At 36.2% G+C, this 10,897-nt stretch overlaps 3 protein-coding genes and 2 non-coding genes across 5 annotated transcripts; 4 read left to right on the top strand and 1 right to left on the bottom strand.

Moving 5' to 3' along the window:
* The first annotated feature begins 2,124 nt into the window (after nucleotides 1-2,124).
* On the top strand, nucleotides 2,125-3,884 carry LOC18008543 (60S ribosomal protein L17-2). The gene is made up of 7 exons (XM_006391218.2): nucleotides 2,125-2,190; nucleotides 2,298-2,334; nucleotides 2,441-2,481; nucleotides 2,998-3,228; nucleotides 3,320-3,422; nucleotides 3,513-3,580; nucleotides 3,666-3,884. The coding sequence occupies exons 1-7, from the start codon at nucleotides 2,188-2,190 to the stop codon at nucleotides 3,708-3,710; spliced, it is 528 nt and encodes a 175-aa protein (XP_006391280.1). The 5' UTR covers nucleotides 2,125-2,187; the 3' UTR covers nucleotides 3,711-3,884.
* On the top strand, nucleotides 2,598-2,728 carry LOC112087190. Its single transcript, XR_002899953.1, has one exon. It is a non-coding gene; the product is annotated as a small nucleolar RNA snoR74 (small nucleolar RNA).
* Nucleotides 2,781-2,911, top strand: LOC112087191. The gene has a single exon (XR_002899954.1). It is a non-coding gene; the product is annotated as a small nucleolar RNA snoR74 (small nucleolar RNA).
* A 128-nt stretch (nucleotides 3,885-4,012) lies between the features above and the next one.
* Nucleotides 4,013-6,126, bottom strand: LOC18008565 (small ribosomal subunit biogenesis GTPase RsgA 1, mitochondrial). The gene is made up of 5 exons (XM_006391217.2): nucleotides 5,407-6,126; nucleotides 5,107-5,322; nucleotides 4,822-5,016; nucleotides 4,499-4,683; nucleotides 4,013-4,407 (listed from the first exon to the last, which is right to left on the bottom strand). The coding sequence occupies exons 1-5, from the start codon at nucleotides 6,097-6,099 to the stop codon at nucleotides 4,215-4,217; spliced, it is 1,482 nt and encodes a 493-aa protein (XP_006391279.2). The 5' UTR covers nucleotides 6,100-6,126; the 3' UTR covers nucleotides 4,013-4,214.
* A 1,622-nt stretch (nucleotides 6,127-7,748) lies between these two features.
* On the top strand, nucleotides 7,749-10,196 carry LOC18008283 (receptor-like protein 12). Its single transcript, XM_024153244.1, has one exon. The coding sequence runs from the start codon at nucleotides 7,763-7,765 to the stop codon at nucleotides 10,004-10,006; it is 2,244 nt and encodes a 747-aa protein (XP_024009012.1). The 5' UTR covers nucleotides 7,749-7,762; the 3' UTR covers nucleotides 10,007-10,196.
* The last annotated feature ends 701 nt before the right edge of the window (nucleotides 10,197-10,897 follow it).

Genomic DNA, 10,897 nt, shown 5'->3' with positions numbered 1-10,897 from the left:
AGAGATAAAGCTGGAAAACGATAAATAAAGATAAGAAAAAGACGATATAGAAGAAAAACCAACATATAAATAAGAGGAAAAAATATGAAGATGAAAAACAAATATGTTGAGACAAAAAAACTCTTTTTTGTCTTAGTTCAATTGGTTTGTGAGTTTCATACACTTATTTAGTAGCATTTTGGTTTTTAATTTTGGATGATGTTTACTTTTGGGTTTGTTTTATTTTATCATTTATGTTTTAAATAATTGTTTTAGTTCTCTTCAATCGTCAGTTTATAACAGCAAGTTACGTTGTACGTTTTTGAAACCCTTATGCCCGTGCAAGAGGTTTAGAGTTTAGGGCAATATTGATGAAAAAATCTACATAGAAGAATATCTTAATAGTATTAAGATCTCAGAATTGCCGAACCATGAACTAAAATTAAAAATATAAACATCTATTATGTTGCTTCAGAATATAGACCCTAAATGTGGTTTATGCAATGGAACAAGACTCTTTGTAACACAATTGCCTAAACATGTTATTCAAACTAGCCACATAACTGGTGCATATATTGGTCAAAAAGTCTTGATCCCACGAATGTTTGTTTCTCCCCCACCGAGACAAGGTCCCTTTTAGAATGAGGCATAGACAATTCCCTGTAGTCATCGCCTTTGTAATGACTATCCATAAAAACCAAGGACAAACTTTGCAAAAGATTGGATTGTATTTACCAAAACCCGCATTTTTCTATGGACAACTTGATGTGGCTATATCACATTTTACTTTGAGAGCTGGTTTGAAAATTTCTGATAACGGATACTATAGATAAGCCACAAACCAATACTTTGAACGTTGTATACAAGACCGTCTTTCAGAATATAAAAAAATAATAGTTTATTTTATTTGTTTTGGTTTAGATTTTTACTAATTAAATGGTCTATTTTAATGACAATTTGGTTTACTTATGCTTCAGAATTGATACTCTTTCTCTTTTTCTATTAATGGTTTTCTTGATTGTCGAGAATTGATACTTTTATTAAACATAAAGAAAATCAAGTACAAAACCATAATGGTGTTTAAAAAAAATACACACTGAGACAAACTACAACTTAAAGATCTGCAATATTTGAATATTGTACATCAACAAATCTTAATGCATATAATGATAATGGTCATGGTTGATAAAATGATGAGTTTTTCCAAAAGTACCATTATCCAACTATCAAAATTTTTGGGTTTATTAAAGATATATATCACAATACCATTATCCAATATCGAAGTATTTCACCATTATAAAAAAAATTAAATAAATGATTCATAATAATTAGTACTGTTAGAACAATAGAATATTAAAACATATCATTTCAAAGATTATATATAACTTACAAATCTCCTACTTATCAATAATCGCCTCTATAAATTTTGTAATAACTTTGTATACATCGCAAGCCCGCGCTTGGCACGGGTTCCCACCTAGTATAATATTATGGACCAAAAAATAGTGATTGAGCCATTTCTTTCCAAACATAGGCTCTAATCTACAATTGATTGAGTTTTAATTATAAAATATTTCTTTTTTGTTATAGATTTATTAAAGTATTAATTAAATAAAATAGACCAATCAGAAGATATTATTTTCATTAATGGCATAAACGTAATTTACCACACTCAACAAAAACATGGGTTTGGGTCGTTTTTCTGCAGATTCAATTAGAAAAATATATATATAATTAAATAAAATCAACCAATCAAATTATAAGCTGAGCTCACCAATCAGAACCTTTGATTTTCATTAATCAAAACGACATCAAAAACTGTGCATTGAACCACAGCCTAATTCACTTCGCATTTACTATAATAGATTAATAAATAAAACAGTACATAATAATATAAATAATAACAATAATACATCCATAAGCTAAATAATATCTTTGTTTTTTTGTCTTTAAAAAATACTTAAAAGGGAGTTTAGAGAAGTAATCATTATACAGAAAATAGTCAATTTGTCAAGATTTTTGAATAGCCCAATTCTTAAAGTCTCGAGGGCCTCTTTGAGAAAGCCCAAGAGTTTATTACCAGGCCCAGTTTGATAGACCAAACTAGGTTTTCGCTATTATAAGGGTTTATGCCGTTTCATGCTATATAAAGTCTCTTCATTACTCATCTCTCATCGCTTCTGCAGCCAATTCTTGTCTTTAGCCGCCATGGTAATTGCTTAAGCTTCTCTCACATCATCATCGCTCTCATGTCGCAGATTTGACCTAAAATCGCCCTCCTTCTGATTTTCTTATGCTGCGTTTTGCTATTTTCGCAGGTGAAGTATTCGCAAGAACCCGACAATCAGACCAAGTGTAATCTTCCTTGAAACACTTTCTCAGTACCATTTTCACTCTTTTGTATTCGATTCTCTGTAATTTTGCTAATTTTTTTTTTGTGAATCTTCGTTTGATCTTGCAGCTTGCAAGGCTAGAGGATCCGATCTTAGGGTTCACTTCAAGGTATAGCTCGTGAAAACATTCTCTTTTTCTCTTTTTGGTTCCGATGTAGCTAGGTTTATGAATTAGGGAAATGGTAGTTTCGTCGTTTCTGTTTTTGAAAGAAAAAACCTGATTGAGAAAAAGCAGAGTTCTGTTGCAATTTACAGATCTCACGTAAACTTCAGGGATATTGAATTGGTCATCGTGATTGGGTGAATCTGTGTTCATTTTCTTATAACTAAAAGATTCAGTACATGATGGTACATTGATAGTAGTCTAATTTACGTAATTTGTTGATTAGTTAATATGTAATCTGATTAGAAAAAGCAGTGCTTTGTTGCCTTTTTGTGAAGAAAGCTCTCGTATATGTCAAGGAAAAATGGGCATTATTCTTGGGTGAACCTATGTATATTTTAAGTGACTTCATGGTTCAGTAAATGATGCCACATTTCTAGTTTTGATTTCAAATCGGTGTTTTGTTTCTTTTTCAGTGTGAATTGGTTCTCATAGTGTCCTTGTTTTCTTTTTTGCTTATAGAACACCCGTGAAACAGCGCACGCCATCAGGAAGCTACCATTGATCAAGGCGAAGAGGTACCTTGAAGATGTGATAGCTCACAAGCAAGCAATTCCCTTCACTCGTTTCTGTAGAGGTGTAGGAAGAACTGCTCAAGCTAAGAACAGGCACTCTAATGGTCAAGGACGTTGGCCTGCAAAATCTGCTCAGTTCGTTCTTGATTTGCTCAAGAATGCTGAGAGCAATGCTGAGGTGATACAATTGTTCTTCTAATCAGTATATTGAATCGTCTTTAGTCTCTACCCTTTTTTGCTGTTAACATGATTTACTTTTTGTTTTTCAGGTGAAAGGTTTAGATGTTGATGCCCTCTTCATATCACACATCCAAGTGAACCAGGCTGCGAAACAAAGGAGAAGGACTTACCGTGCTCACGGAAGAATCAACCGTGAGTTTGAGATTTCGCTACAGACTTGCATACATGGTCTCCCTTTTTTTGGTTTCTCTTGTGTGACTTACAGGTCTTTCTTGTTTTCAGCTTACATGTCCAACCCTTGCCACATTGAGTTGATTTTGTCAGAGAAAGAAGAGCCTGTTAAGAAAGAGGTAAAAAAATTTAATCTTAGTTGTGAACTTGTAATTTGCGATAGTGACAATGATTCTGATTTTGTATTCTTTGTGATGATTGTAGCCGGAGACCCAGTTGGCAGCCAAGTCAAAGAAATCAGCAGCTTAAGTTTTCTTTAATTTTTCATCTCTCTTTTTGTGTTCTTGGAAGAGATTTTGCTCCCCTTTCTTTCGATCTTTGCAAGACAATGGATAGATTTTCTTGGATTATTGTTCAATGTTGCTGTCATGAAATCATTCGCCATGGTTGGTAGTATTTATTCTTGCTTAATAATTCTGCTAATTTATATCTGCCTTCTATGTTATTAGCCTACTGCTTAGTGAGACGTAGGTTATTAACAAAATATGTCACATTTTAGGATTATTTACAGTACTGAAAAAATTAGAAAATAAAATGTAGTCGGAGAAGTCTTCAGAAAACGTAAAATCATGTATACAAAAATTCAGTTCGACAAAAGTGTTAAGATGCAGTTCATGCAAAAGTGTTTTTTTTCACTTCTCATCTAACCTGTTTTTTCCAAAAGGCTCTCATTTACTCGTATCTCCTACGTTTTTTATACAGAATTCACCGTAGTAAATACTAGACGACGTTGTCTCCGTAGAAACTCTCTCATCATGTATTTTTCTCATTCTCAATTGCTCGGACAATTGGATCGTCATCTATGTCCAAGTCGCTGTCTTCATCTTCGAACTCGTCTAGCTCAGAGATCATTGTTTGTTTCACCTTCTTCCTCGACTCTCTCCTATGCTTCTTAGGCTGTAGCCGTGGCTCAGCTTGTTTCACGCCCATGCCTCCCACTTTATACCTGTGTCAATGATTTCCTGATTAGTCCATATTTGGGCTGTGTCACCAATCTGAAACTAAAGCCTGTTGTTTCAGGAGAAATCAACAATTACCTAACATCACTTTCCCTTTTGGTTCCAAAAGTCCTGAGTTGAAACTCCTCCCTGATTCTTATCTCATCAAGCAATTGTAAGTAGTAAGGATACCTTTCCCAGTCACCTTTCACAACACATCCTGGTTCCCCAATATGCAAGCAATCTTTGAATCCACATTGTTCTTCCTCAATCAGTTTCCGTATCTAAGAAAACAGTTAAAAGAAACATGCATCGTCACCATCAGTCCATTATGCGAAATGGGCACAAGCCAAAGTGTACAACTCTTTCTTTAGATATGGAAAATGATGGTGAAATGGGCACAAAGAGAAAGGTTACAAAACCTCTGGAAAACACAGAGCGAGTGATTGCTTTGTTACTTTCAGCAAACTAGGCTGGTTAAAGCCAGGAGTATCCGCGAGGTAACCACCTTCAGAAACTGGCAGTAGCGATACATTTCTGGTTGTGTGTTTACCTCTACCACTCCTAGTAGAAACTTCCCCAACTCGCTGATCTTCAAACCCCTTATTACCTAATATCTGAATATGACAAAAAGGTCAAAAGCCATGGAGGATATGGTAAACAAAAGTTTTATAGCTGTAGAATGAGAACTGCGCAAGAAACCTTACAGGCTCAAACCAGTTTTCTTCTTCCATCGCACTACCAGAGTTACTTCTCAATATGTTGATCAAGCTCGACTTTCCAACACCACTAGGTCCAACAATCACAGAAGTCTGGTTTCTCAGGATGAATGCAATCGCATCAAGTCCGTCTTTAGTCCCCACACTGCAAAACAATGGTTCATAGTTCCATCTACGAAGTCTTATTTTCCAAGATTCTAATTCCTGGAAACAAAATCAACGTTCTGATCAAGCCCTGAAATGGAGTATCTAAATTAGTAACGAGCTATGCAATTTCTTACTCTTTACCTCTTCAGAGATGAGTTCAGATTTATTCAAGGCAAGTGTGAGTGGAATCCCAGTGGATTCAGCTTCCACCAAGAACCTAGTGAGCGTGAATGGCTCCAGCTTCGGTTGATCAAGAGAGAAAAGAACAAGCAAGTGATCAACATTCGCCACCGGTGGATCGAGAATCTCCGAGCGCCGGTGAAACACATTCTCAATCATTCCTCTCCGATCAACCCAATCGATAGATCCGACGAGAACCTTATCTCCAACCAGAACTCTCCTCCGTATCTTCTTCAGCACAGCTCTCACCACGCAAAGCAGCTCAACGCCGGTCTTAGAAGAAAGATCTTCTCCATCATCATTCTTCTCAGAACCAGCTACATCCTGGACAACGACGCGCATAAAGTTCGCTTGAGCGGTGGCGACGGTACCTATGGCCTGAGACTCCGAGAGGGAAGGTCTGTGGTCCGGCGAGAGAACCGGAGCTAAGGAGGAGTAGTCTTTACCAATATGCTTCGCTCTGAGCATATTCTTACTCGGTTGGGGTTTTCTAGATACATCAGGATTATCTCGTCTCGCTGAGACTGAGAGAAGATCAAAGCTCCGGCGGATTCTGATTCCAGCTCGAAATCCGCATCCGCCGTGATAAATCCCCGTGCGACGGAGGAAGAAGGGAGAAGAGTGGCGGATGATGGAGAGAGAAAATGTCTGCATTTGAAAATTTCCAGAAGAATCCAAAAGACTGGCTTCGCCGAGGTGAGTGAAGAAGAAAAATGGCTGTGTTATATAATTCCAAAGTCCAAGAGATGCAAGAAGATGATACAGAGTTAGCCCAAAATGAGCTAATTTTATGGGCCCAAAGCCCAACAGTTATGCATAACTTTCTCGAAGAAACGATTTAAGGGTGGGAACTGGGAAGCGGAGATTTTGGGCGATTAAGAGGATTCGTACTAGGCCGTGGAACGAACCATACGGTTCAGTTTTTCTAAAAGTAATCCGGTTTATTGAAAGTCCCACCGAATTTATCGGAAGCAGATTACAGTTCAGCTCAGTTTGGTTATCCTGTAATTAAAAAAAAAATCTACCGAATTTAACCGAAATATCCAATTTTTGTGTTGAAATTCGGTTAAAATCGGGTAATTTCGATAATTTCGGTTTGATTTGGTTATCCGGTTTGAAATTTTAAATATATTTTCGTAAATGGTAAAGCTGATGTAAAATTAAATTGGGAAAGTCATAAAGGGTTAAAACTTTCTTACATGTTTGATTAAGTTCTGGAAAAGTTTTCAATTTAGAAAGCAAGAAAAAAAAAACCAATTTGGGGCCAAAGTTCCATTAAAAAGTAAGACTTTATTTGAGTTTGCACTAAAAGCTTCTTGTATGAACTCAAAAGTAACTTTAGCATTTAAAACCGAAGAAGAGATCGAGGCACAAAACATTGACGATACCGAGGATAGGAAAGAGTTGACAAATCAATCGAACCCACGAGTTGACGCAAGACTTGCTAAGTCAAGAGATCAATACAATAATGAGTTTTCTTCTATTTAAAAGACAGAAGCCATAGAAACATTAATCTATCCATTGAGTTTCCAAAACTTGTTTCTTGGAAATATTCATGAATCTATTGGTTTTTGTTGAAGGAATTGCGTATTCTCCACTTGTCGGGTAACACATTCACAAGCAATATCCCACCATCATTAGGAAATTTGACAAAGCTTGAGGAATTAGACTTGTCCTGGAACATACAATCAATCACAAAAAAAAAAACAACGATTACTATTCAAAAAGGTCTGCTATTTCAATTTCAATTTATGATGAAATTTCAGTTGATACAAGGTTTTCATTAATCCTACCTCTCACGGCTTTTATTTTAAAGAATTTGGGAAGGTGATTAGGTTTTGTGTTTACAGTTAAATTAAATTGGGAAAGTCATGAAGAGTTAAAAAAAAGTCATGAAGAGTGAAACATTAATTCGTAGGATTTTTATAAGTTATGGTTATTTTTAGAAAAGTTTTCTACGGAGAGAAAGCAAGAAAAAACCTTTAGATTTTGTTAAAGTCAAGTTCCATTAAAAAGCATGTCCAATCCATGGAAAATTAAGACTCTTTATTAGTTGGGTTCCTTGACTTTGCACTAAAAGCTTGTATGAACTCAAAGTAACTTTAGCATTAAAAGCGAAGAATAGAGGCACAAATCATTGACGATAAAAAGGATAAGGAAGAGTTGACAAATCAACCCAACCCAAAAGTTGACTCAAGAGATTTGCCAAGTCAAGAGCTGCACAAATCAATGAGTTTCTTCTATTTAAAAGACAGAAGCCCACAGAAACATTACATAACCAATTATTACTCTACACACATACTTAAAAAAGAAAGATATGATGGTTGGAAGCCATTGTTATTTCTTCTGCTTGATTTCATTCCTACTCTACACTCTTGCTTCTCCCACACTCAACCATTGCCGCCACGACCAGAGAGATGCTCTTTTGGAATTCAAAGATGAGTTTCCGATTCTTCAGCATAATCCAAGTGCTAATGATACATCTTTAAGCTCATGGAACAAGAGCACTGACTGTTGTTCTTGGGTGGAGGTCACGTGTGATGCCAAATCTGGAGAGGTCATTTCTCTTGAACTTCCTTCCATCTCTCTTAACAGCTCTTTGAAACCAAATAGCAGTCTTTTCAAACTCCAAACTCTTACTAAGTTGTCCCTCTACAATTGCAGTCTCTATGGAGAGATTCCTTCTACATTAGGAAACCTTTCTCGTCTCACAATTCTTGACTTTTCGTATAATGCTTTATCAGGCCAAGTTCCAGAGTCATTAGGACACCTTTCTCATCTTACATTCCTTACCCTTTCAAATAATAGATTAGTAGGTCAAGTTCCAGCTTCAATAGAAAAGCTTTCTCGTCTCGAGTGGCTTGAGCTCTCGTATAATCAATTAGTAGGTAAAGTTCTAGCTTCATTAGGAAACCTAACTCAACTATACTACTTGGGCCTTGGCCATAACAGCTTCAGTGGCAATATTCCTTCTTCATTTGCCAATTTAACGAAACTTTCTGAAGTCTACCTCAATAATAATTACTTCAAATCCATGCTTCCACGTGACATGAGCGGGTTCCAAGAATTAGGATATTTTGATGTGCGTGAAAATTCATTCTTTGGGCCTTTTCCTACATCTTTGTTCACTATTCCTTCGTTAATGAAAGTTTTTCTTGGGAAAAACCAATTCACAGGACCGATAGAGTTTGGTAATATGTCTTCTTTACCATCTGACATGGTATTATACCTTGATCATAACAAATTTGATGGTCCAGTCCCCGAGTCTATATACAAGTTTCTTGATCTAGATTTTAGTTACAACTCCTTTAGCAGTTTTGGAAAATCATCGCAAGTTTTAGATGAAACACAAATCGAACAGTTGGATCTTAGCTCAAATTCATTACAAGGACCATTGCCCCAGTGGATATGTAATCTTAAATCGTTAGGCTTCTTAGATTTGTCCAAAAATAGAATTAGTGGCTCAATTCCTCAGTGTTTAAGGAACTTAAGTGTTTCACTTGAAGAGTTGATCATGGCTAATAACAACTTCACTGGGACTATTCCGGATATGTTTGTCAATGCCACCAATCTTAAAGCACTTGACGTTAGCCGCAACAACTTAGAGGGGAAACTTCCAAAATCATTGACGAGTTGTAGTCTTTTGCAACTTGTGAATGTGCAAGGCAACATAATCAAGGACGAGTTTCCATTTTGGTTGAGTTCTTTGCCATCCTTGAACGTCCTCATCCTCCGGTCAAACCAATTTTATGGGCCGTTATATCACCCTAATCTCTCCGTTGGGTTTCAAAATTTAAGAGTCATTGACATATCACACAATGGCTTCACCGGATCATTGCCACCTTTCTATTTTTCTTATTGGCGTAACATGGCGACATCCATGCAACAAGCTTACGATGATGAGAACTTAGGAAACCCGAGGTACGGTATCGACTATCATAACTCGATGGAAATGGTGCATAAAGGAGTATATACAGAGTTTGAGCGGATCAGAAGGGACTTTAGAGCCATTGACTTTTCAGGGAACTTATTACTTGGAAGTATCCCTGAATCTATTGGTTTGTTGAAGGAGTTGCGTGTTCTCAACTTGTCTGGTAACGCATTCACAAGCAATATTCCACAATCATTGGGAAATTTGACAAAGCTCGAAGCATTGGACTTGTCCCAGAATAAACTGTCTGGTCAGATTCCTTTGGGTCTTGGCAGCCTCTCTTTTTTATCAATCATGAACTTCTCCCACAACAATCTCCAAGGTCAGATACCACGTGGCACACAGTTTCAAAGACAAAATTGTTCTTCGTTCATGGACAACCCTAGACTCTATGGTCTCGAAGAAATATGTGGAGAAACTCATGTTCTGAATCATATACCACAAGAATCCGACGATTTGTCGGAGCCAAAAGAGCACGTGATTAACTGGATAGCAGTGGCGATAGCCTATGTACCTGGTGTGTTCTTGGGAATGGTGATTGGACATATCTTTTTTCAACACAAACACGAATGGTTCATGGAAAAGTTCCATCGAAACAAGCCCAAAATAGTCGCCAGAAGTTCGAATTGAACACTATATATCTCTTGTAGTCTCTTTTAAGTGTTTGTGACATAACTATGTGAAGCATATGTACGTGTGTGTTATCCAAATGTAATTTTCTATTTTTATGGTTTTGTAATAAACGTCTGATCTTAAATTGAAAATGCATGCAGGAACTTTTTCCTACGTAAGTAACAATTAATAAATCCCAATGAAAACTCTTTTTTCTGTTAGTTACAGAGGATGAAAGTCTCTAACACTCTTGCTTCTTAATTTATTTTTCTTGCTAAATTTTTGCTTCTTGAACTCACTCTATCCGTTTCTCAGAAAAGTCAAATTCATTGATGAACTTGGCAGCTATTTTATTTCTTTTGATCGAATCATTACAAAATCACTGATCATGGTTTGTAGTTAGACCATGTCCAACCCTGATATCCATGTTGGGATTCATCAGAGTTTTTTAATAATGTTTTTGGTGAGAAAAAATTTGGATGAACCCGAGCTAAAAAGAAGTATCCAACCTTGAACCCCATTTTTGAGATTTATCCGAGAAATTTTTTTTTTTTGAAACAATTATAAACCTTCATTTATTATAAAAGCAAATAATTTATTTATTACATATAATTTAAAACATATGAAAAAGAAACAGAAATAAAACATACTTGAAACAACTAATTGTAATCTTGTGGATTCCCAAATGTTTGCCAAATATGCTCAAATAAATCAGCTTCCAATTGATCATGTGTGTTTCTATGGCGAACTTCATTGCGAATGTCGATCATATTTCTGATATTTATAGGCATATCGGTAGAGTATGTCATATCCACTACTTGTGAACATCTGTTAAAGTTGCCTTGTTCGAATTCTGTTGTATCAGCGAGATTATACACATGTCGTTCGTTTTCTACAATCATATTATGT

This window comes from Eutrema salsugineum, unplaced genomic scaffold, assembly GCF_000478725.1.
Source record: "Eutrema salsugineum unplaced genomic scaffold, Eutsalg1_0 scaffold_9, whole genome shotgun sequence".
NCBI lineage: Eukaryota > Viridiplantae > Streptophyta > Magnoliopsida > Brassicales > Brassicaceae > Eutrema > Eutrema salsugineum.
The sequence above is the reverse complement of the archived record's forward strand: the minus strand, read 5'-3'. Positions and strand labels throughout refer to the sequence as shown.